Raw genomic sequence first — 25963 nt, forward strand, 5'->3', positions numbered from 1 at the left:
GAGAATAAGGCTATCCATGACTACTACTTAGAATGGATACTAGTCATGATGTATTCCTATTCTCTCCAGGATCAGAGGAGCAGGCCTGTTACATGAGGAACACAGGCAGGATGGTGCTGCTTGCACTCGTCTTGTTTGTGGCTTCCTGGAGGCCCCTGGTTGGCCACTGTGTGAACAGACTGCTGGACTTGATGGGCCTGGGTCTGATCCAGCAGGGCCTTTCTTATGTCCTTATGTCAGGGCTATCCAGGTCAGGGTTGTCGACTCTCATTTAAGGATTGCGTGGAGTAAACTTTTCGCCAGGTGTAACTTCAGTTGTTCCAGGACTTTCCAAGGAGGGCTGCCCAATGATGAACTCCAAACAAAACAAAAAAAATCCTTTATTAAAAGCTCGAGCTGAGAAGTTCCACGCAGTCTAAGTCCCTTAAAGACAGGGAAGTTCTAATGAGCTCATTATGCATGCAACTAGTTTTTATGACATCACAGCATTGAGAGCCAGCGGGGTGTAGTGGTTAAGAGCGGTGGTTTGGAGGGGTGGAGTCTGATCTGGAGAACCGGGTTCGATTCCCCGCTCCTCCACATGAGCGGCGGAGGCTAATTTGGTGAACCGGGTTGGTTTCCCCACTCCTACACACGAAGCCAGCTGGGTGACCTTGGACTAGTGACAGCTCTCTTAGAGCTCCCTCAGCCCCACCTACCTCACAGGGTGTCTGTTGTGGGGAGGGGAAGGGAAAGCGGTTGTAAGACGGTTTGATTCTTCCTCAAGTGGCAGAGAAAGTCGGCATATGAAAACCAACTCTTCTTACAAGGGAAGAACTGCAAAAGAAAAACTATCCCATCCAATTAGACGTAAGCAAGTATTGACGCATTCATGCAACTTAGAAATTGTATCTAGCTTTCTGTAGCTATAGAGAGGGTAACTCAAAATTCTACTCTGTACCATCTCATCAGCGCCCAAGGGTGGAGGGCTTGTTTTCTTTGACAATAGTCCTTTTAGAATAGCAAATCCAGCATAAAAACTTGTCAGGGTACAAAGGTTCATTTTCAGCCAGAGAAACCTAAAGATGGCTCAGCTTATGCCAAGTTAAAATTCATCCACAGAGCTCAACCACAAGGCTTGCTGGGGTGACCATGGGGCTGTTGCTCTCAGCCTGATAGGATTGCCAGCTCTGGGTTGGGAAATTCCCAGAGATTTGGGGCTAGAAGGTGGGATTTGGGGAGGGAGCTCAGTGGCAAAGCGATGTCGTAGAACCCACCCTCCAAAACTGAGGTTTTCTCCAGGAGAGGGGAATCTCCCTCCGTAGTCTAGAGAATACGTATAATTCTGGGAGGTTTTCAGGCCCCACTTGGAGTTTGGCAGCCCTACATCCTGGCCTACCTTACCAGGTTGTTGGGAAATATCTGGAGATCTTGGGGGGTGGAGCCTGAGGAGGGCGGGGTTTGGGGCGGGACTTCAATGCCATAGAGTCCAATTGCCAAAGCGGCCATTTTCTCCTGGGGAACTGATGTCAATTGCCTGGAGATCTCCAGCTAGTACCTGGAGGTTGGCAACCCTATCTAAGGCTAAAATGGAGAAGTGGGAGCTACATATACCTCCCTTGAAGGATGATCAAAATCACTATAGTGTGGGTAGACAGAGACATTTGAATCCCACAGGGTTGCCAACTCCAGCTTGGGAAATTCCTGGAGATTTGGGGGCAGTATATCCAAGTTACCAAGAAAGCTAATTGTTGTGACTTACATTATCAGTGGGTGAAACACACGGCAAATCTAGGGATGCTTTCCTGGGAGTGAGTCCTAATGAAAAATGTGGGACTTACTACTGAATAGATCTGCTTAGGATTGCTTCCAGATAGTACCTGTGAAAAGTATGGTTGAAACACTTACTAAGAATTGACACATCAAGATGAAGCTTGTTCAGTCTGGCATTAGAAGATTTGGGGGGGGGGTGCGGTTACTGAATGTGAGATAAATTCTATCATTCCCCCCCCCTCGCCTTTCTGCTCTTTCCAGAACATGCAGGGGGAACAAAGTCCAGCAGCTTCCCTCATTGATCGAACCATCAAGATGAGAAAGGAAACCGAAGCAAAGAAAGTGGTCTTGGCCTGGGGGCTTCTGAACCTGTCAGTTGCTGGCATGATTTACACTGAAATGTAAGGTCCTTAGACGAAGCTTAGCCAGATCAGGGAGGGCATCTTGGCCATCTTTTGGGCAGGGAGTATGCGTCGCTGGGAGTGTGGCGGGGAGGTCGTGACTTTTCTGCATTGTGCAGGGGGTTGGACTAGATGTGGAGATGTGCCGTGGTTAAGCGGGTGATCTGGAAAGGTTCCTGTTCGAAACTCTTCTTCACCCAGTCTTCCCTTTTGATCTGCAGTATGGGTGATATGAATTCTGACCTGCCTTGAACATATGAAGCTGCCTTATACTGAATTAGACCCTTGGTCCATCAAAGTCAGTACTGTCTACTCTGCCCGGGAGGGGCCATGGCTCAGTGGAGCCTCTGCTTGGCATGCAGAAGATCCCAGGTTCAATCCCCCGGCATCTCCCGTTAAAGGGACTGGGCAAATAGGTGATGTGAAAGACCTCTGCCTGAGACCCTGGAGAGCCGCTGCCGGTCTGAGTAGACAGTGCTGCCTTTGATGGACCAAGGGTCTGATTCAGTATGAGGCAGCTACATGCGTTCATGTGACTGGCAGTGGCTCTCCAGGGTCTCAGACGGAGGTCTTTCACATCACCTACTTGCCTGGTCCCTTTAACTGGAGATGCCGGGGGATAGAACCTGGAACCTTCTGCATGCTAAGCAGATGCTCGACCACTGAGCCAAAGCCCCTCCCCTTAAAGGATTGTTGTTCAAACTAGTGAGTGGATGTGCACCCGCTTCTTCTGAACACATGCTCTATTAAGAAGGCCACGTATTAACGAACAAAGGGGACTGAGCTTTCACTTAGAAGTTTGGGAGAGAGCCGAATGGCAGATTGGGAGGATGTGTGAGGAGAGACCCTGAGCATGGTGAACTTGGGAGACCTGTGTTCAAATCTCACTTTGCTGAACCATGAAGTTCTTGAGGAGGGATCTCTGCTGCACCTGAAACTCAGGGTGATGTGGAGTGTTGCCAAGATTTTGTAAAATGCTGGGAAATGGTTTTAGAAATTGCTAGTATTGCTTCCATATTATTGCGGGGCTGTGGATGACTTTGTCCTTTTCCTTTTTTCCAGGTCTGGAAAACTAATCAGTTCATATTATAACATTTCATCCTGGTTACTATGGTATATTGGTAAGTGCTCTAGGTATCAACTACCAGGGGACATATCTGGCAAAAACAAAAAGTGGGGGTTGGCTGAATAGACTGGGGGACGGTCTGTATGTTTGTGACTCATTTCATACATATGGAGGTGGTCCTCTGCTAAGCTGGATGAGGGGGAGCCGTGGCTCAGTAGTAGAGCCTCTGCTTGGTGTGCAGAAGGTTCCTGGTTCAATCCTCGGCCTCTCCAGTTAAAAAAGGATCTGGCAGTAGGTGATGTGAAAAATCTCTGCCTGAGACCTTGGAGAGCTGCTGCCAGTCTGAGCAGACAATATTGACCTTGATGGACCAAGGGTCTGATTCAGGATAAGGCAGCTTCATATGTGGGTGTGTGTCATTCCGTGGTTTGCAAATCAGGACCTGCCTCCAATGTGCATTCTTCAACCTGCCCCTGCTCCCTTTGACAAATCCACACACACCCTCCAATTTGCCTTAACAGTGGTTTAGCCTTACATGGATACTAACATTTTGCATGATATAACTCAAAACTGGTCCCTCTTAATCAGGGTCTACAAATCAGCTTGACGGTCTGGCTTGAAGCTCTTTGAGAGGAACGCATAAAGAGGGGAAGGCAAAACAAAACGCAGCAATATGAATGAGGCTTGCAATAAATAAGCTTCCTCGTTTCCGTGGCCCACTCAGTCTTTTCTACTTGTGTATGATGTGTGTTAAGTACCATCAAGTCGCTTCCGACGCATGATGACCCTATGAATCAATGTCCTCCAAAATGTCCTATCTTTGACAGCATTGCTCAGGTCTTGCGAATTGAGGGCTGTGGCTTCCTTTTTAGAATCAGTCCATCTCTTGTTGGGTCTTCCTCTTTTCCTGCTGCCTTCCACTTTTCCTAGCATGAGTGTCTTTTCCAGTGACCCTTGTCTTATAATGTGGCCAAAGTACAGTCTCAGTTCAGTCATTTTAGCTTCTAGGGTCAGTTCAGGCTTGATTTGATCTATAGCCCACTGATCTGTTGTTGTTTTTTGGCAGTCCACTGTATCCGTAACTCTCCTCCAACACCACATTTCAAAGGAATCTACTTTCTTCTCATCAGCCTTCTTCACCCATACATAGTAATAGGGAATACAATGGCATGAATTAACTTGATCTTGGTTGCAAGTATGATACATACTTGTAAAGTATGATGTGGGTCTGAGTTCAAGAGTAAAATTGATGATACAGCAACATGCTTCCCTTTCAGTGGGATTTGACTTGTGGAATAAATATGTAAAGGGTTAATCTTATAATAAGCTTTCCAAAAATTTGATGCATTACCGTAAGCCTTATTGTTGTTTTTTTCTACCAAGAATGGGAATGCTGCATAACTCTGCTTATACGTTAACAACTTTTGTCATGTTTTTTTTAAGAACCTGTGTTTGACCAAAATACTTTTTTCAATTGTATGGCACAACCTTGTGTTTTTAAGAGACACAAGAGCTTTATTTATTCAAAACAAGAATGGCCTGCGTGGTGTAGTGGTTAAGAGCAGTGGTTTGAAGCGGTGGACTCTAATATGGAGAACCGGGTTTGATTCCCCACTCCTCCACATGAGCGGCGGAGGCTAGTCTGGTGAACCGGGTTGGTTTTCCTACTCATGCAGCCAGCTGGGTGACCTTGGGCCAGTCACAGCTCTCTTCGAGCTCTCTCAGCCCCACCTACCTCGCAGGGTGTCTGTTGAGGGGAAGGGAAGGTGATTGTAAGCCGGTTTGATTCTTCCTTAAGTGGTAGAGAAAGTCAGCATATAAAAATGAGGCAGCTACAACCCCTCCTCTTCTTCTGTTGCTTCGGCAAACTTGCATTGGCCTCTGTAACTTGCCTTTGAATATCTTATTGATGCCAAAAGAACAAATGGCACCATTGCATGCAGTGACCACTTGGCAGGCGATCCGAAGACTGGAAAGTCCCACGGTGCCTGAAAAGAGTAGCAAATAAATGGCGATTTGAGCATTTCTGGACCAGGGCCCTCTGATGTGGGAATTGTTCACCTAAGCGGGGCATGTATCCTAAGAACCATATGTAGAAAGAACCCCACCAAGAGGAACCTTTATCCATACTACCACCCTTTGTATCACTCGGTCTTTTGATCTCACACAGTAAAAAGATATTTCTTTGTGTGTGTTGATCTCTTCCTTTTTCTTTTTTTGCCATCAAGTCACAGCCATTTGTTATCTGAACCTGTCCCTTAATACCCAGTAAAATCTCAAAAAGTAGATGTGCATGTAATTTGTGTGGTGCGTGTCACTTATGGTAAAGTTTTCTAATCTTGTATGTTACTCCAGAGCTTGTCTTGGCGTCTCTGTTCAGCCTCAACGCCTTATTTGATTTCTGGAGATACTTCAAGTACACCGTAGCCCCCACCAGCCTGGTCATGAGTCCTGGGCAGCAGTCTCTCCTCGGGCTGAGGAACGCGGGTAGGTGTGCTTTCATAGCGTTTGTAATGCAGCTCTCCAAACCGCCCAGATGTTTAGGAGAGCCATGCACAGACTGAATAATGGCAGGGACGAGACGGCAACATGCATGATTCTGCAGTCACAGAGTACTCTTGATAGGGTACAGGATTGGTAACGGAGCCAGGGGGGAAACAGCGCCATGACGGAATTCTTTTTGTGTGTGTCTCCGAGCCACAATCTGCTGTTCTCTGTTGGCAGAGTTTTCTCTATTATGGCAGAGTTTTCAAATAAAGACATGTCTGAGTTCCTCAACTCACCAGCAGGATGAGTTCCTCAGATTTGGCTGGTGCCTCTTGTCTTTCCATTCTTGGAATCTTAGAATAATAGAATTGGAAGGGAACTCCAGGGTCATTTAGTCTAACTCCCTGCACAATGCAAAAAATTCACAAAGAGACCCCTACTCCATACCCAGAAGATGGCAAAAAACCCCAAAATCATCCAGGATCCCTGGCCAATCTGCCCTGGAGAAAAATTCTTTCCTGATCGCCCAGTGTGGCGATCGGTATTTCCCTGGGCATGTAAGAAAGGGCCACGAGAGCCAGCGTGGTGTAGTGGTTAAGAGTGGTGGCTAGGAGCAGTGGACTCTAATCTGGAGAACCAGGTTGGTTTCCCAACTCCACACAAAGCCAGCTGGAGACCTTGAGCTAGTCACACTCTCTCAGCCCCACCTACCTCACAGGGTGTGTGTTGTGGGGAGGGGAAGGGAAGGTGACTAAGCCGGTTTGATTCTCCCTTAGGTGGTAGAGGAAGTCGGCATCTAAAAACCAACTCTTCTTCTCGCCCTCCCTCTCGTGGTCTGTCGAAGTTCACAGGATCAGCATTTTTCACTTTGTGTGTGTTAATTTCAGTGGTCCAGACCACTCTGCCGCATGAGCTGGTGCCAAAGAGGACTCCTCCTTCCACGACCTCGTCTCCGATCCAGGGCCAGAGCGTGCTGAGTTATAGCCCTTCCCGCTCTCCGAGCTCCAGCCCCAAGTTCGCCTCCAGCTGTACGTCCGTCTACAGCCCTCAACTTCAGTCTCTGTCTGGCGGGAGCGGATCCTTCAGCGCCTCCATGTCCTATTCACCAGGCAGCAGCTACAACAAGGCAAGGCTTTTCCCTCCGTCAGCTGGTATCTTAGGACACTAGTTAGTATTTATGAAATAAACTGTGGAACTCCCTGCCACAGGATGTGATGGCTGCAAACTTGGAAGGCTTTAAGAGGGGAGGGGACATGTTCATAGAGGAGAGGGCTGTTCATGGCTACTAGTCATGATGCATCCCTGTTCTCTCCAAGATCAGAGGAGCATGCCTGTAAGGCATGTCCTCTGATCTTGGAGAGGACAGGGATGCATCATGACTATTAGGTGCTGTGGAGCACAGGCAGGATAAATGCTGCTGCAGTCGTCTTGTTTGTGGGCTTCCTGGAGGCACCTGGTTGGCCCCTTTGTGAACAGACTGCTGGACTCAATGGGCCTTGCCCTGATCCAGCAGGGCTTTCCTTATATTTTTATGTCCTTAACACAGGCAGGATAATGCTGCTCCATTCACTTCATGCTTCCAGGCTTCGTGTGGAGGAGTGGGGAACCAAACCTGGTTCTCCAGGTCAGAGTCCACCACTCATTTGGGGAAGTGGGGAATCAAATCTGGTTCTCCAGATTAGAGCCACCCACTCATGGGGAGGAGTGGGGAATCGAACCTGCTTCCCCAGGTCAGAGTCCCCCGCTCCAATCGCCCGCTCCAAACCACCGCTCTTAACCACTACACCATGCTGGCTCTCAGCTGAGTGGCTTGTGTCATGGATGGACAAACCGTTGCGCTCCACCCCAGCGTTCTGATGCCAGTCATTCCCTTTGTTCCACCCAGGGGCCACCTTTCAGCCCGTCTCCAGGTGCTTCTCCGTATCCCACCAGCATTGGTCCGATGGACGCCAGTGGAGTGAGGTCTCGGTACCGCTCATCGCCGACGGTCTATAATTCGCCGACTGGCAAGGAGGACTACATGACGGACCTCAAGTCGCTCGAGAGCTTTCTCCGAAGCGAGGAAGAGAAACAGCACAGAGTTCAGCTGGGTAAGCAACTGCACTCTGCATAACCCCCCCCCCAAACCTGGGTCCTGCGGTGGGGCCGGGACAGCTGAGGCACATTGGGGAGGGGCCGTGGTTCAATGGTAGAGCCTCTGCTTGGCATGCAGAAGGTCCCGGGTTCAATCCCCAGTTGAAAGGACCAGGTAGTTGGTGATGGAAAAGACCTCTCCGTGAGACCCTGGAGAGCTGCTACCAGTCAGAGTTGACAATACTGACCTTGATGGACCAAGGGTCTGATTCAGAACAAGGCAGCTTCATGGAGATTGGCCATGGCTCAGTGGTAGAGCATCTACTTTGCATGCAGAAGGTCCCAGGTTCAATCCCTGCCCTCTCCAGTGTTTTTTTTAAAGGACCAAGTAATAGGCCATGTGAAAGACCTCCACCTGAGACCCTGGAGAGCTGCTGCCAGTCTGAGTAGACAGTACTGACCCTGATGGACCAATGGTCCGATTCAATAGAAGGCGGCTTTGTGTGTTGACATTTCGGCTAATACCAGTCAGTTTCCTAAGAACATAAGAAAGGCCCTGCTGGATCAGACCCAGGCCCATCAAGTCCAGCAGTCTGTTCACATAGTGGCCAACCAGGTGCCTCTAGGAAGCCCACAAACAAGACGACTGCAGCAGCATTGTCCTGCCTGTGTTCCATGGCACCTAATTATAAATAGGCTTGCTCCTCTGATCCGGGAGAGAATAGGGGTGCATCATGACTAGTATCCATTTTGACGAGTAGCCATGGATAGCCCCTCTCCTCCATACATCTTCACTCCCCTCTTAAGGCCTTCCAAGTTTCCACTGTCTGTGTGCTGGGTCACTACAGGTAGCTCGGATTCCAGCTCTCCTTCCAGCAGCCCCACCTTCTGGAACTACAGCCGGTCCATGGCGGACTACGCCCAGATGCTCAGGAAGTTCCAGTACCAGTTGGCGTGCCGGTCTCAAGCGCCTTCAGCCCACAAAGATGAAGCCGACCTGAGTTCCAAGCAGGCTGCTGAAGAGGTGAGTCGAACTCTGCCAAACTGAAAGATGCTGGGTTGTTGTTTTTTAAGTGTTATTTTTAAAATGTTTTTAAAACGTTCAGTGGCAGTGCACAAAGGAGTAAGCCACGCTGGACCTGGGTGGGGGGCTTACTCTGGAGTAAAAGCTTAAAGGTTCAGGCTTGTGTATCCCACTTATTTTATGTATTTATTTACTTGCTGCTTTCATACCCCACCTTTCTCCCCCCATGGGGACCCAAAGCAGCTTACATCATTCTCTTCTCCATTTAATCCTCACGACAACCCCATGAGGTAGGCTAGGCCGAGAGTGTATAACTGGCCCACGGTCACTCAGCTTCCATGGCATGTGTGGGGATTCGAACCTGGGTCTCCCCGATCCTAGTCCGACACTCTAACCGTTACACCACACTGGCGGACCTTGGCAGTGTAAAATCCCACACAATATTCCCTTCACAGCAGCCATTTTCTCCAGGGAAGTGATCTCTTATCGCCTGGAGATCAGTTGTGATTCCAGGAGATCTCCAGGACCCACCTGGTGGTTGGCAAGCCTACCCCATTGTGCTGTTCAGAAACCAGACCGCCTTAGGTTTTTTGGCCTCTGTTTCCTTGTGGCTTTCAAGAAAATGCAGATTTCAAGACAGCTGCCAGAGTCACATGAACAGATGGAGCGGCCTTATACTGAATCAGACCCTCTGTGTTATCTACTCAGACTGGCAGCGGCTCTCCAGGGTCTCAGGCAGGGGTCTTTCACATCACCTACTCGCCTAGTCCCTTTAACTGGAGATGCCGGGGATTGAACCTGGGATCCTCTGCATGCCCAGCAGATGCTCTACCACTGAGACACGGCCCCTCCCCAAATTATGCCTCCTAATCCTTTTGGGTTCTCCCTTGTTTTTTTTTTCATTAAGGGGGGAAGGGCTTTGCCTCTTGTGGGGAGAGAGCTTCAAGCCATAGAGCAGCTCAGCCTCCTGCAGCGCCTTAGTCTAATTGGCAGGGACAGAGCGGTTCATTTGATTATCTCGGTGTGGCTCATGTGAGCGGCGCATGTTCGGCCCTCTTTGGGTTGGGGGTTCTTTATTTTTATTTTTTATTTACTTCATCTATACCCTGCCTTCCCCCCCCCCCCCATAAGGGGACCCAAAGGGGTGGCTTAAAGACTGGATAACTCTATCGAATGCACGATTACTTGACTTAGAAGGTTTCAATAATATAAGTGGTTGGCATGGTTATTTATGGTATGATAAAATAAAGATACAAACATCATTTCAGAATCATACAGTGAGATCCTCTTTATTCAGAATATGGTTTAAATATAAACATCTTTTTGAGACAAAAACACCAATGTGGATATCATCACGGAAAATGTTAACATTACGTACGCTCAGACCTGATCGATTTGTTTCTTACCAGGATTTGCTGAAATGGGATGGAAAGAAATGTTATCTAAAAGATTACCAGGAGTTGAAGGAGGTTTTTACCTGGTTTCAATTTCAGCAGGTTAACTCAGTATTTTTACAAGATTTGAAAGCAGGTTTTTCTAAAGACAAATCACTTTTCCTTAAATTTTTTCTGGATAACAATGATCAACTTATTTCCAGGATGTATAAACTATTGTTGGAAATTTACTGTGAACAAGAAAGAATTAAACCAACTATGGTTAATTGGGCACAAACTTTAGGTCATGATATCCCTTTGAATAAGTGGGAAAAACTGTGGACTCGAGACTTAAAAGGTATTTATGCTCAATCAATGAGGGAAAATATTTATAAAATGATGTACAGATGGTATTTAACACCTAAGATGGCGAAGATTTATAACACAATGTCCCCTAAATGTTGAAAATGTAAAATAAAGATTGGTTCATTTTATCATATGTGGTGGACATGTGATAAAGCCAAAAACTTTTGGGACATGATATATTATGAAATAAGATTGATTCTTCAAAAGAATATACCTAAAACACCAGCGATGATGTTAGTTAGCATGATACAAGATAACATTTTAACCCAAAGAACATTTTTAATTTATGCCACCACGGCTGCAAGACTGTTGTATGCAGCTAAATGGAAATCGACGGACATTCCAGAAAAAAGAGACTGGATATTAAAAATGCTAGAACTGGTAGAAATGGCGAAGTTAACTGCAATGATAAGCCAAAGAGATAATGAACAATTTATGAGAGAATGGGAGGCCTGGAAGATATATTGTGAACAAGAATTGCACTTGGGGAAATTAGAAGGTTATTCATTGATCTGATCCATTATGTATTCATTTATTAGTCGCAATTTAGATTCTTAAAGAGGGTCAGTACTATAAACGAAAGAAATATGTGAATACATTCTGAAGTAGAGGGAGGTGATGGGGAAGCCAGTATATAATTTGTTACTATGTACTTTTAACAACACTATAAGGATTTTACTTCATGATTTGTTTCATAAATGTTGTTAATTGAATGTTAAACTTTATTTTGAAAAATCAATAAAAATGTTTAGATAAAAAAGGGGACCCAAAGGGGCTCCTCACGACAACCCCATGAGGTAGACTAGGCTGAGTATGTATAACTAGCCCCAGGTCACCCCATGAGCTTCCATGGCGCATGTGGGGATTCGAACCTGGGTCTCCCTGACACTACTCAGACACTAACCGTTTTGCCACCCTGCCTCTCCCTTTAACAAGGCCGCTTGCCTTGTTAATGTGTTGCGGAGGTGGCTCGGCTGGCTGTGGAATTCCCGGATCCTCCTTTCAGCCTTCTTGCTTTTTTGGCACAGGTGTGGGCAAGAGTCTCCATGAGCAGGCAGCTACTGGATCACATGGACTCCTGGACGGCCAAGTTCCGAAACGTGAGTGGCTCTTTGGAATCCAGCGTGTCGCTGGCCTGCAGAGGAGGGCTGGGTGGGGAGGTAGAATTATAGAGTTGGAAGGGACCGCCAGGGCCATCTAGTCCCACCCCCTGCACAACTCAGAAAATTCACAACTACCTCCCACCCCCACCCCCAGTGACCCCTACTCCATGCCCAGAAGATGGCCAAGATGCCCTCATGATCTGCCTGTCATAGAATCAGCATTGCTGACAGATGGCCATCTAGCCTCTGCTTAAAAACCTCCAGGGAAGGAGAGCTCATCACCTCCCGAGGAAGTGTGTTCCACTGAGGAACTGCTCTAACTGTTAGAAAATTCTTCCTAAGGTCTAGACAGAAACTCTTTGGATTTAATTTCAACCCGTTGGTTCTGGTCCGACCTTCTGGGGCAACAGAAAACAACTCAGCACCCCCCTGTCTATGCCAGGTAAACATACCCAGCTCCTTCAACCTTTCCTCATAGGACGTGGTCTCCAGACCCCCTCACCATCTTCGTTGCCCTCCTCTGGACACGTTCCAGCTTGTAAAGGTTGTCCCCTTTGTGCAAGCACTGGGTCATTGCTGACCCATAGGGTGACGTCACATCCTGGCAATTACTAGACAGAATGTATTTACAGGGTGGTTTGCCATTGCCTTCCCCAGTCATAGAAGAAGAAGAGTTGGTTTTCATATGCCATTGGTGGTTCGCCATTGCCTGCCTCTACATATTGACCCTGGACTTCCTGGTTGGTTTCCCGTCCAAGTGCCAACCTGGGTCGACCCTGCTTCGCTTCCGAGATCTGACAAGATTGGACTAGCCAGGGCCATCCAAGTCAGGGCAGGAGATCCTGTCTGGGTGGAAAGGTGGCCTAGAAAAATTTGAGTAAAAAATAAATACAAACTTGATGGGTTTTCACCCCCTACCACCACCTTTTTTCTGGCTGCCATTTTGGTAATCAAATCTAATTTTTTGTGCTAGAGAGGAGACAGTATTCTAAGCATGACTACACATTGTGCCGTTGCCATGGAAAGTGTTCATTGCCTCAGACACTCGCATGGGGGCAGCAGTAAGTCGGTTTGCGATGCCTGGTTCTTCCTGGCTTCACAGTGTGCCAGTGTCTTCACATCAGCTTATAAAAAGGACCATGGAAATGTTGGTCCTTCTGTCTCTTCCTCTGCAACCCCTTAGTGGTGCTAGTACAGTTATTTCAAGTTCGATGCTGCCGCTTTAACTTCCTGTGGTTTCTCATCTTCTGTTCTCTTCCTTCCTCTCCCCCCGCCTGGCTGTAGTGGATCAATGAGACCATTTTAGTGCCTCTCGTTCAAGAAATCGAGTCCGTGAGCACTCAGTTGAGAAGAATGGGCTGCCCGGAGCTACAAATCGGAGGTATGATAAGTCCAACCTTTTGTTCCAGGCTCAACACCTGGATTTAAAACCCACAGCAGCCTTTGGGGGTAATCTTACCAGAGTTCAGGGCAGTGATCCGCTGCTTATACCGGATGGTAAGACGTTTGGGAGTGTTAAGATCTTGACTGCAGGATCCATCAGATTTATTAAAATATGGTCATTGACCAGCATAATAGTAAAAGAAAGCAATCACAGTAGTACACAACCGTACAATAGTATAGTTAGAGAGCCAGCATGGTGTAGTGGTTAAGAGCAGTGGTTTGGAGTGGTGGACTCTAATCTGGAGAACCAGGCTTGATTCCCCACTCCTCCACACGAAGCCAGCTGGGTGACCTTGGGCTAGTCACAGCTCTCTTAAAGCTCTTTCAGCCCCACCTTACCTCCCAGGGTGTCTGTTGTGGGGAGGGGAAGGGAAGGTGATTGCAAGCAGGTTTGAGTCTCCCCTAAGTAGTAGAAAAAGTCGGTATATAAAAACCAACTCTTCTTAGCGAGCTGTTTCACATTGCAATAACGCTCTCCATATTCTGGTAGCAATACAGCAAAACTTTGCCACAGTATGTGAGATGGTGGGATTCTTGTCTTCAAGCAGAAAATTCACCATTAAAACACTATCATGGAGTGGCTAGTGTATCCAGGAAACCTGGACAGCAGAGATTAGGCGATTTCTGACATCTCTATAAAATTCACAGTTCAGTAAAATATGAGCAATTGACTCGATCGCCTTGGCACTGCAGGGGCATAACCATGCCTCCCTAGGCCAGCAGGGCTGATGGAAAGGCATTAAACCGAGCTCTAGAGAAAGCCCATTGGCATTTAGAGAAGGTGACAGCTGTTAAATATGGTGCAGCAGAGATTCCCACCCGTGACTTATGCAGAGGCCTGTATAAGTTTGGAAGGAGAGCCGTCTCGTTCTGCAGCTCAGTGACAGTAAGGTGTTGATAAACTAGGGGTTTTGCCTTCCTAAATCCTAGCGGATCTACTATGAAACTAATGAAGCTTAAGCTTCAGGGCCCCTAATCCCGGAGGGACCCTGAAGCAACTTTTTTTTTAATGACTAAACATTTCAACAAAATCGATGGAGGTTTTTAAAGTGTTTGCTATTAAAATAAGGCACTTTTAGTGATAGAATCATAAGCCAATGGGTTGAAGGACTTAATATTGACCTTAGAATACAATAACTATTTCATATGGCCTCAAAATGTCCCTGTCATCGGTCAAATTTCAAAATTTTCTTGGGGGCTCTCAGCACCCGAACCCCCAGCTGTATGGGATCACTGAGCTCACCAGAATCTATTTGTAGCCTACATTTTGGCAGCTGGATCCTCGAATCCTTCGTTGGCGCACGGCTTAATAGTTCTATAGCTCGACCCTTAGGCCAGAGCCAATCACAGCCATAAAAAGACACCTGAATTCTCAATTCAAGCTGCACTCGTCTCGTTTGTGCATTTTTTTTTAATAAATATTTATTGATTTCTGATATTAAATGGGGATACAGGAAAGGAAAAAGGGTAAGGGAGATTATTAACAAAAGGAAAATACATGTTTTTACCCCCTTAACAGGATTCAAATAGTCAACGTTTTTTTTAACATGTCATACTTTGTCTCCTTTATTTTCGTAACGTCTAAGTTTGTGCATTTTAACACCCAAAAGCAGATTTTCACCCCTTTATCCTAATGAGCCCCCTCTAATGACCTTCTACCTCTCGATTAGAGAAAGAACCAATACATCTGCCATAGAACAACCCCATTGAAGAAGATTACAGCTGTCACCCAGACCTTGTTGCTGGTGGGAAGGGGCTCACTGTAGGGCCCATTTTCAAGGACTCCACCCCACCACCCTGTTCTCCACCATTTGGGCCTCGATGTCCTTGCAAGGGCAGCAAGGCCCTTTGGACCTTGTTGGATGTTGTCCAATTGTTGCTGGTTGCGAAGGGCCCCCCAAAATGTAAGTCCGCCACTGCCCCAGCCCTGGGAGTCTGATGGTAGTGGCCTGTTGTGATCCAGTGCGGATAAATGTATTTACTTCAGTGACAGAGAATTGCAACCCCAGGGAAACTAACCACCTTTGCTGGACATTGTTCTTGATTTTCTTTCGATGCTAGTTGGAAAGGGTTGTTTTCTTCTTTCTGCAGATGCCAGTATCAGCAGTCTGAAGCAAGCGGCCCTGGTGAAGGCGCCGCTCATTCCCACGCTGAACACAATCGTGCAGTACTTGGACCTTACGCCCAACCAAGAGTATTTGGTCGAAAGGATCAAAGGTAAATGACAGGGTGGCTTTGATTTAAATCAGATTGATTTAACACTTTTTAAACCACTAATCGTGAGACTAGATTTTCACGATTTAAATCACTAGTCAGTAAGATTATATTTAAATCATTGTTTTCTACATAAACAGCACTTCTCATTATATGGCCTTTTCCAGTGACTCTTGTCTTCTCATAATGTGACCAAAGTACGACAGCCTCAGTTTAGTCATTTTAGCTTCTAGGATCAGTTCAGGTTTGATTTGATCTTTAACCCACTGATTCGGTTTCTTTAGCAGTCCACAGTATCCGTAACACTCTCCTCCAACACTACATTTCAAAGGAATTACTTTCTTCCTGTCAGCTTGGACTAGAATGTATCTTAAATTGAAAACTATATTGAAATAGATTTTTCCTCAAAAAGCATTTAATTTTAAAAAATCACTGATTTTTATCCACCCTTGTCTTGTCCTGCAGTGAAGGCACTCACGTGCAGTGTTTGCTTCTATTGTGTTGAGCGCTCTGTACTTTGGCCTCTGCTGATGCCGGAGAATACAGACAGATCATCAGGGAAGTACGTGGTGGCCTTGATTCAACATTCCCTCTAAGCAAACGTTGCCAGTCTTTTAACTGTGCTGTTGACAGCCTGCTCGAGAATAGCCCCTTTCCCTGGGACAAGATAACGCTCTCTCGCCTCCAGTTAGAGAATCTGGACCACTTAGTTCTCTTTATTCTTTAAACTGTTTAGCCACAGATATCTCCAGGCTGTATCAGATTATTATCTTTAAACTGTGTTCAGGGCTTTTTCTGTAAACCCAAGTCACACACACAAAACAGCAATCTCACCTGATATCTTCGGAGGGTTCCATCCAGAGAAATCAGATTTGTTTATCCCATCAAGGTGTTGGCATAGAAAAACAGCCATCCTATCTTATGCTAAACCTTCCTGACTGAACATCTTTCAGATAAGTGGTTGGTTGTTAACTATTGGTGAGGTAATCGGACAGCTGCATCGAAAAATACCTCTGATAAGTAATCATTTTCTTTTAAAAGCAAGATCAGAAGACCAAATTTAAATCTTAACCTCTGTTAAAAGGCAATAATTTCTGTAATTGTTTTAATTTGTCAAAGGTTAAAGGAAAACCTTGTGCAGTCAGTTTGACCAACAGAGGAAGCTAATCTGAGCTCATGGCTACACCAAACCACTAGCAGCAGGGACACCAGTGATATAATCAAAATTCTGCCAAGTCCCTATTCCTCATCATTGATCTGATTTTTGTCCTGCCTTTCCTCCAAAAAGCTCAAGGTGGCATATATAGTATGGGGGAGCGGCCGTGCCTCACTGGTAGAGCCCCTGCTTGGCATGCAGAAGGACCCAGGTTCAATCTCCGGTTGAAAGGACCAGGCAGTAGGTGATGTGAGAGACCTCTGCCTGAATCCCTGGAGAGCTGCTGCCAGTCTGAGCAGACAGTATTGACCTTGATGGAACGAGGGTTTGATTCAGTAGTGGGCAGCTACATGTGAGTTCCATCCAGGACAGTGGTAGAGCATCTGCCTGGCGTGCAGAAGGTCCCAGGTTCAATCCCCACCATCTCCAGTTAAAAGGACCTGGCAGTAAGGGACATGAAAGACCTCTGCCGGAGCAGACAATACTGATGGACCAAGGGTCTGATTCAGGAGAAGGCAGGTTTGCCGTTCCCCCTGCCCCCATGTTATCCTCACTGCCAGGCTGAAATGAAGTGACCAGCCCAAAGTGACCCAGCAATTCTTATGGCGGTGGGATGATTTGAATCTTCTCCTCCCCAGTTCTTGTCCAGCGATGACACCCCTCGCACTGCACTGGCGGTCATGGCCTCTGTGTTTTGGTTTTTCATTTTTTAATGCATTCATTTGCTATGTGATTTGGGGATGGGCTGTGGCTCAGTGGCAGAGCATCTGCTTGGCATGTGGAAGGTCCCATGTTCAATCCCTGGCACCTCCAGTTAAAGGGACTGGGCAAGTAGGTGATGTGAAAGACCCCTGCCTGAGACCCTGGAGAGCCATGGAGAGGGGTGGTGGCTCAGTGGTAGAGCATCTTCTTGGCATGCGAAAGGTCCCATGTTCAATCCCTGGCACCTCCAGTTAAAGGGACTAGGCAAGTAGGTGATGTGAAAGACCTCTGCCTGAGACCCTGGAGAGCCGCTGCTGGTCTGAGTAGACAATACTGACTTTGATGGACCAGTGGTCTGATGCAGTATAAGGCAGCTTCATGTGTTCATGATATGGAAGCATCAAGAATTGACTCTCAACTCTCAACCAGTACCTGGTTCTGCCTTCCTCATTTTATCCTTGCCCTAGCCCTGTGAGGCAGAGGTGTCTGGCTGTCCTCAACCAGGGCCAGGGCTTTTTCAGCCCCAGCCTGGTGGAACTCTCTGACTAGTGAGACCCGTTCCCTACTGGACTTGACCCAGTTCCACAGGACCTGTAAGACGGAGATGTTCCACCAGGGATATGTTTGAGAGCAGCTACGGTTTCCATTATGGCTGGCCTCCCCTCCCCTCCCTTCTTTCCATCGGATTTTCTACAGGGGACCTTTTGCTTCCCCGAGGCTGGTTCTTGAACCTGTGTGCAGATAGTTGAGTGCTTGTTGTTTTAAACTGTGTTAGATTTTGAAATGAACAATTTTAACGAGGTTTGAATTTTTCTGTCTATTTATCGTATATATTGTTTTTTTCTGATGTATACTGCTCTGAGCCCGGCCTTAGCCTGGGATTGAGGGCAGGGTGCAAATCTAAAAAATAAACATCAATCAGTAAATATAAGTGACTGGTCCCATGTCAGCCGGCAAGCTTTGTGCCAGCGTGGGGATTTGAACTCAAGTCACCCAGATTCTAGTCCCAAACATAACTAATGGTTACATCCCACACTGGCTCTGAAGTGTGGCATGCATGCCTGCCCTCTGGCTGAAGTGCTGTCGGCAGGGCGCATAGTTCAAGATAACTGCTTACCCGGCTGCAGTTAATTAATTTGCTGTCCAATTCTGCCGAAACCCCCCCCCCAGAGCTTTCTCAAGGTGGGTGCATGAGCTCGTTCAGATGGAACCGAGGCGGGGACTTCAAGGTGCGCAAATGGGATACCGACTTGCCCACCGACTCAGCGGTAAGTTTTGTGGGTTTTCTGGGAGGCATTCCTCGGGAAGACTTGGAGCAAGCCAAGATGGGGTGGGTGGGTTGGTTGTGGGACTGAGAAGCCGGGGTTGCCCCCTGCCCATCTGACCCCCTATCACTTTGAGCTTACATTATATAACATATTCTCCAGCGGTTGTCTAATGCTGCCACTCTTATTAGCTGCTCTGGCACACAGTCCGTTGCCGGGTTGGCTATTTCAGATTTACCTTGAGTAGTTGCAGCTTCTGTCACTCTTATTCTGAATCATTTGAATTAGCTTAATTCCAAGTGGTGAGAACATGCTCTAGCCAGTGTGGTGTAGTGGTTAAGATCGGTGGTTTGGAGCGGTGGAGTCTGATCCAGAGAACCGGGTTTGATTCCCCACTCCTCCACATGAACGGCAGAGGCTAATCTGGTGGACTGGCTTTGTTTCCCCACTTCTACACACGAAGCCAGCTGGGTGACCTTGGGCTAGTCACAGCTCTCTCAGCCCCACCTACCTCACAGGGTGTCTGCTGTGGGGAGGGGAAGGGAAGATGATTGTGAGCTGGTTTGAGACTCCCTTAAGTGGTAGAGAAAGTCGGCACATGAAAAACCAACTCTTCTTCTCTACATATTAGCAAACATTATGAAGAAGAAGAGAAGCCGCACTTGTCACAGGGAACCATTCTGCTTTTAATTTAACCAAAGATCCCAGCTCTCAGAGTAATGGATAACCATAGATTTTGCTTGAGTGTCATTTTTCAGGATACCATTTTTACTTCATGTATTGTTTTTATTTATTCAGTTTGAGATCTCTATCCTGCCCTCCTCAGCCAAAGCCGGGCTCCGAGCAGGTTACAACATTTAAAAATTTACATCAATAATATTAAAACTTAAACAGTAAAACCCAATTAAAATTCAGCAAAGTCCCAAGATGCCGCTCAATATAATATCACATTGGCCAAGCAAAACAGGCAGGCAGCACACACACCCCTCCCCAGATAGAACCGGCAAAACACATAAGAGGTGGTGTAAGGAGGCCTGCAATTATAATTGTTGTTGTTATTATTATTGCAATTAAATTAAACTTATACCCTGTCCTCCCCGGCACTGCCAGGCTAAGGGTGGCTTCCAACAATGGATGCAGTCCTAAAGATATATATAAATGCATTGACATTAAAACATACGAATAAAAGCTTAAAACTGGACCCAATTTAAACATATGTGGCGCCTTAACTCACCTAACTAGCTCCTATAAAATGTCCTTGTCGAGGAGGTTGGCCAGAGATGGAGATCCGAGAAGGCCAAAACTTCCAGGAGGCCCACCGGCCCAAGGCTAGGGAAAGGCAATGGGGATGGAGAAGGAACAAGAGAAGGGAAAAGAGGAAAAATAAGAAAAGGGAGGGAAAGGAAAACAAGGAAGGAGCTGGGAGCAAGAAGGCCAGCCAATCCATATGCCCATCACTGTCCTCAACCATAGGTCTGGCGGAACATCTGCATCTTACAGGCCCTGCGGAACTGGACCGAGTCCCTCAAGGCCCGGGTCTCGTTCAGCAGAGAGTTCCACCAGGCTGGGGCCAAAGTGAAAAAGGCCCTACTCGAGGACAGCCAGATGGTTCTAGGGTCGGGGACTACCAGCAATTATTTTCGCTCTTGCGGGGGGGGGTGAAGAAGAAGAGTTGGTTTTTTATATGCCGTCTTTCTCTACCACTTAAGGGAGATTCAAACTGGCTTACAATCACCTTCCCTTCCCCTCTCCACAGTGGACACTCTGTGAGATAGGTGGGGCTGAGAGAGCTCTAAGGGAGCTGTGACTGGCCCAAGGTCACCCAGCTGGCTTCGTGTGGAGGAGTGGGGAAACCAATCCAGTTCACCAGATTAGCCTCCACTGCTCCAAACCACTGCTCTTAACCACTACAACCATGCTGGCTCTTAACCGCTACTCCACGCTGGATATATTGGGAGAGGCAGTCCTATGGCATGAGCGGGGATTTGAACCTGAGTCTCCCAGATCCTACTCCCAATGGTTTAGCAGTGCATTGCATCCGCCTGACCATAACACTTTTAAAAAGCAGGAAATGATTGTTTTTGAGATCTCTGTAGCTGAAGGTGCGCTTCTTCCTTTCGGCGGCTGTTTCTCCAGCTTCTTGAATGAACCCTAAACTGCGCTGTCCTTCTTTAACTTCAGATCATCATGCACGTGTTCTGCACGTACCTGGATTCTCGGCTGCCGCCACACCCCAAATATCCCGATGGGAAAACTTTTACCTCCCAGCATTTCATTCAAACACCTGACAAGCCAGGTAAGGTTGTTTTATTATTTAGGCGTGGGTTTTTTACCTGCTTCAATGGCTCGGGCGCACATTGCCGCTTGGAAGTTGGGCACACGAAGCTCCACGTAAGCCGGGTGACCTTGAATACCCTGGAAGGCTTTCAGCGACAACCTCTGCGTGGGACTCACCCCGTCCTGAGAGCTGTGAGCAAAAGCAGGAGGTTTTCATCAAGGCGCCTTAGAACCATAGAGTTGGAAGCGACCTCCAAGGTCATCTAGTCCAACCCCCTGCACAATGCAGGCAATGTGGGGGAGAATCTGCTGTCCGGTCTACCGCAGCTACTATAATTTTAATTCCATCTTGTTTTAATTTGCTAAGTTTGCTATGTTTTAATTATTGATTTTAATGTTTTATGGTTTTGTTGATTTAAAGGTTTTAAACCACCACCACCCCTCCGAGCCTGGTTGGACTGGGAATGAGGGCGGGCTATGAATGTGAATAAATAAATAAACTTGCAACTACCTCCGCCCCACCCCCCCGTGACCCCTACTCCATGCCCAGGTTTGCAAGAGTGGACTTGAATCGGAGAAACAGCTTTGCTTTTAGGGCAGAGGCTCCCAAACCCATTTCGCCCCCACCCAGCTCTGAGAAGCCTGCCTTTGCCGCACAGGGGAAGAGGCAGTGACGCCAACCCCTGAGGCACCGTATCCCTCCCCGCAAGGGAACCGTTTCCTACTCACAGGGAACAGAGGTGGATTTCAGGGCCCCAACCCAGCACTCCCGATGCTGCTTCCGTTGGTTGATGAACTGTAAAATACTGAAGGAGCAAGCAAACACATCACAGAATCATAACGTTGGAAGGGACCTCCAGGGTCACCTAGTCCAACCCCCTGCACAATGCAGGTAATTCACAACTACCTCCCCCCCACACCCCCAGTGATCCTACTCCATGCCCAGAAAGATGGCCAAAAACAACAACAACCTAGGATCCCTGACCAATCTGGCCTGGAGGAAACTTGCTTCCTGCCCCAAAGTGGCAGTTGGCATATCCCTGGGCATTTAAGAAAGGGTCATGAGAGCCAAACACTGACACAACCCTTCCTGCCCTCCCTCGCATAATCTGCCTAAGTTCACATAATCAGCATTGCTGACAAATGGCCATCCAGCCTCTGCTTAAAAACCTCCAGGGAAGGAGAGCTCACCACCTCCCGAAGAAGCCTCTTCCACTGAGGAACTGCTCTAACTGTCAGAAAGTTCTTCCTAATGTTAAGCCGGAAACTCTTTTGATTTAATTTCAACCTGTTGGTTCTGGTCTAACCTTCTGGCGTGTTTGTCATTCACAGACGTTTTGAACGAGAACTTGTTTTGCGTCTATCAGAGCAGTATCAATCCCCCCCACTATGAACTCGTTTACCAGCGACACGTCTACAATCTACCCAAGGTAGGTGTGGTGTAGTGGTTAGATCGTCAAACTACTAGTCATGATGCATCCCTATTCTCTCCAGGATCAGAGGAGCATGCCTATTCTATTAGGTTCCATGGAACACAGGTAGGACAATGCTGCTGCAGTCATCTTGCTTGTGGGCTTCCTGGAGGCCCCTGGTTGGCCACTGTGTGAACAAACTGCTGGATTTGATGGGCCTAGGTCTGATCAGGCTTGGCTTTTCTTATGTTCTTATGAACTAGGATCTGGGCGACCCATGTTCAAATACCCATTCTGCTGGGATGCTCACTGGGCGATCTTGGGCCAGCCACACCCCCTCAGCCTAACCTAAGGACACAAGACGAGCCCTCCTGGATCAGACCAAAGGACCATCAAGTCCAGCATTCTGTTCACACAGCAGCCAACCCTCTGCCTCTATTTTATTAGACTTTTATGCCACCCAACCCCTCCATTCGCGTTCAGTGGTTGACGTGAATGGATGCAATAGGAAAGCCCAAAGCTGTTTGACGCATACATTTTGCAGGACACTGATTCATAGGGTCGCCATGAGTCAGAAGTGACTTGACGACACTTAACACACACACACACACACACCCCTCCAGATCGGGCTCTGAGTAGCTTACAACAGATCTGTACAATTGACACCGATCATAATATACAATTTAAAACTGTAATATAAATTAAAAATCTAAGGCACCCTTCATTCATACACAATGACACAAGTCGTAGCAGGAACCAAACGGAAGTGTCGGGAAATAAACATATCCTGACAACTAAATATAAAGATGTATCTAGCAATAAAAGGAAAGGAGGGAGGGTAGCAAGATGGAAACCGCTGTTGTCCTCCACTGTACGTATGGGGGAACATCTCCCCTGTGGAATTGCTTCAGGTCCTGCAGGGCCCGAGTCTCTCTTCACAGAGCGTTCCACCAGGCCGGGGCCAGCCTCGAGAAGGCCCTGACCCTGGTTGAGGACAGCCAAGTTCTCTTCAGGCCAGAAATCACCAGTAAGCTGCCACCTGCTGGGCGAAGCGCGCTGGGGGGGCGGTCTATCAGGAGAGGCGGTCCCGCAAATACCAAGGTCCCAGACGGTTTAGGGCTTTTGAAGGTCAATAGCAATACCTTAAACCTGATTCAGTACTCTGGAGCCAGTGCAGCTGGCGGAGCTCGGGTCAAACATGAGGTTTCTGTGGGGTCCCCAAGGACCCACACCGCTGCATTCTGGACCAGTTGACTAGGCTGACAGACCTACCTCAGTGGGTTGTTGTGAGGATAAAATGGACGTGAGGAGAATGACGAGAGCCAGCATGGTGTAGAGAGCCAGTGTCAGAGTCTGAATCTGTTGTCAGGCAGCCTCTGACAGCCAGCATGGTGTAGTGAATAAGAGCAGTGGTTTGGAGCGGTGGACTCTGATCTGGAGAGCCAGGTTTGATTCCCCACTCCTAAGCATGAAGCCAGCTGGGTGACCTTGGGCTAGTCACAGCTCTCTCAGCCTCACCTACCTCACAGGGTGTCTGTTGTGGGGAGGGGAAGGGAAGGTGATTGTAAGCCAGTTTGATTCTGCCTTAAGTGGTAGAGAAAGTCGACATATAAAAACCAACTCTTCTCCGCCGCCGCCTCCTCTTTGGGGAGAAGCAGGAGTCTCAATGAACACGGAAGGTGGAGCAGGAGAGCTTGTGTGTCTAAATTCTTACCGTGTGTCTTCCTCTCTCATAGAGTCTTGTTTCTCATCTCTGTACACAGGGCAGAAACAACATGTTCCATACCTTGCTTATGTTCCTGTACATCATCAAAACTAAAGAGTCTGGGATGTTGGGGTAAGTATGAAGCTCCGTGTTGCTGTACCTGGTGCGAATTTGTCAGCCTTCTGTTCGAGATGGCCGGAGGAACCGGCAAGGGCTCGTTGCTGGCATTTCTCTGCACCCTTGTAATGTCTGAAGCAGGCATCTGCTTCATCTGAAGTCACTCCGAAATCAGCATCCGCTCCCCTGTTGAGCTTCTCCGACCGTTGCTCAACGCTCCACTTGACCTCCAGGGGCTGTCAGGAACAAGAAAGGGCAAAAACCTTGTCTGGGAGGGTTGGATCATCCAGTTTAGACAGACAGGGCAAAGGAGAAGAAGAGTGGGTTTTTATATGCTGACTTTCTCTACCACTTAAGGAAGAATCAGACCGGCTTACAATCGCTGTCCCTTCCCTCCCCACAACAGACACCCTGTGTGGTGGGTGGGGCTGAGAGAGCTCTAAGAGAGCTGTGACTAGCCCAAGGTCACCTAGCTGGCTTCATGTATAGGAGTGGGGAAACCAGCCCGGCTCACCAGATTAGTGTCTGCCGCTCATGTGGAGGAGTGGGGAATCAAACCTGGTTCTCCAGATTAGAGTCCACCACTCCAGACCAGTACACCACACTGGCTCTCCAGATTGCAGCCTTAGGAAAGAATCGCAAGGGCAGATGCAGCTCGTGACTGAAAGCTCCAAAAACCAAGCTCCACGGCAGCCCAGAAACCCATTTTGCAGAGTGAGCGAAGAGAGAGCTGCGCAAAGCTGGAGGGATAAAGCGGGTACAATGCGAGACTGTGAAGCGATAACCACAAGAAGGAAACATGGTTAATCATGTTCCGTTGATGCTTAGAGTTAGCTTTTCTGTAGCAGCGGTCAGGTTTTAGCTAAAGCTCCCAACTGAGGCCGGTTAGGCAAGGATCTAAAGCTGCCCTGCGTACAAAGTGCCTGCTGTGGAATACTCCCTCCCCCTCCCATCTGCCAGGTTTGCCCGGGGCTCCCCGAGTGTTTTTACAAAGTGGGCAGGGCCAGGTGGGGCTTTTGCCCAGCAGGGCTTGTGATTGGCCGTTGGAGATTCCATTGGCCCTGCTGGCTTTTGAATTGGTGCGCCTGAAGGTAAGCTACAGCAGCCATTTTTTGTGCTGGCCCCACCTCTTGCAGTGGCCATTTTGTGGCCGCGCCTGCCACCCTGCATCAGAATTTCAAAGGTGCCCACAGGCTCCAAAAGGGTGGGGACCCCTGGGTTAGCCTCTGCTTCGAAATGCAAAGACTCTCCACATGTGCTACGTACAGAAAGTAACTTCACTGGCAGTGAAGTGTGTTTTAAAGGTGCTGGTTTTGACCTTTAAAGAAGAAGAATAGTTGTTTTTTATATGCTGACTTTATCACTTAAGGAAGGATCAAACTGGCTTACAATCCCCTTCCCCTCCCCACAACAGAGAACCTTTGAGGCAGGCGGAGCTGAGAGAGCTCTAAGGGAGCTGTGACTAGCCCCAGGTCACCCAGCTGGCTTCACGTGGAGGAGTGGGGAAACCAACCTGGTTCACCAGATTAGCCTCCGCCTCTCATGTGGAGGAGTGGGGAATAAAACCCGGTTCTCCACCGCTCTTAACCACTACACCCATGGTGGATCCCTAAAGTGTGGGTAGTACTCAGAGGTGGACGAATTGACCCATCCTCGATCTAAAAAAACTCCTGTAAATTCCTGCAGACTTTGGGAAAATCCTAGATTTAACATTAAAAATACTTTTATACTTGCCCCTGAAAAGGGATGCTGACCATGGGCATTTGAAATGCATTTGTTTCCCCCAGCCTTGGTTCTTAGTTTTAGATTTTCTTATTCCTGAATGGAGAGATTTTATTTATTTTGGGGACGAGGCTGGACTTCTAAAACAGGCTTTTAAGATCGAATTGTGGGTGGTATGTCTCTGTATTACATCAATCAATAAAATGTATATACTTTTCCTTGCAGACGGGTCAATCTGGGCTTATCCGGCGTGAACGTTCTGTGGATTTTTGGAGACTAAGATAACTTGCCGGTCGGTACAATAG

At 47.6% G+C, this 25963-nt stretch overlaps 1 protein-coding gene across 1 annotated transcript; it reads left to right on the forward strand.

Annotated features, from left to right (window-relative positions):
* The first annotated feature begins 2016 nt into the window (after positions 1–2016).
* Positions 2017–25963, forward strand: TMEM209 (transmembrane protein 209). Its single transcript, XM_056847148.1, has 14 exons — positions 2017–2153; positions 3216–3274; positions 5575–5706; positions 6594–6832; positions 7592–7796; positions 8628–8803; positions 11571–11642; positions 12930–13026; positions 15180–15305; positions 18331–18428; positions 20607–20721; positions 22035–22132; positions 23878–23951; positions 25884–25963. The coding sequence occupies exons 1-14, from the start codon at positions 2017–2019 to the stop codon at positions 25936–25938; spliced, it is 1683 nt and encodes a 560-aa protein (XP_056703126.1). The 3' UTR covers positions 25939–25963.

Source organism: Euleptes europaea, chromosome 3 (genome assembly GCF_029931775.1).
Source record: "Euleptes europaea isolate rEulEur1 chromosome 3, rEulEur1.hap1, whole genome shotgun sequence".
NCBI classification, from domain to species: domain Eukaryota; kingdom Metazoa; phylum Chordata; class Lepidosauria; order Squamata; family Sphaerodactylidae; genus Euleptes; species Euleptes europaea.

Bases quoted from the DNA above. Each gene is read 5' to 3' on its own strand.
- TMEM209 (XM_056847148.1), top strand. From the start codon at position 2,017: ATGCAGGGGGAACAAAGTCCAGCAGCTTCCCTCATTGATCGAACCATC. The intron at 22,133-23,877 runs GTAGGTGTGGTG...CTCTGTACACAG, and splicing joins ACGTCTACAATCTACCCAAG to GGCAGAAACAACATGTTCCA. The intron at 23,952-25,883 runs GTAAGTATGAAG...TTTTCCTTGCAG, and splicing joins AAAGAGTCTGGGATGTTGGG to ACGGGTCAATCTGGGCTTAT.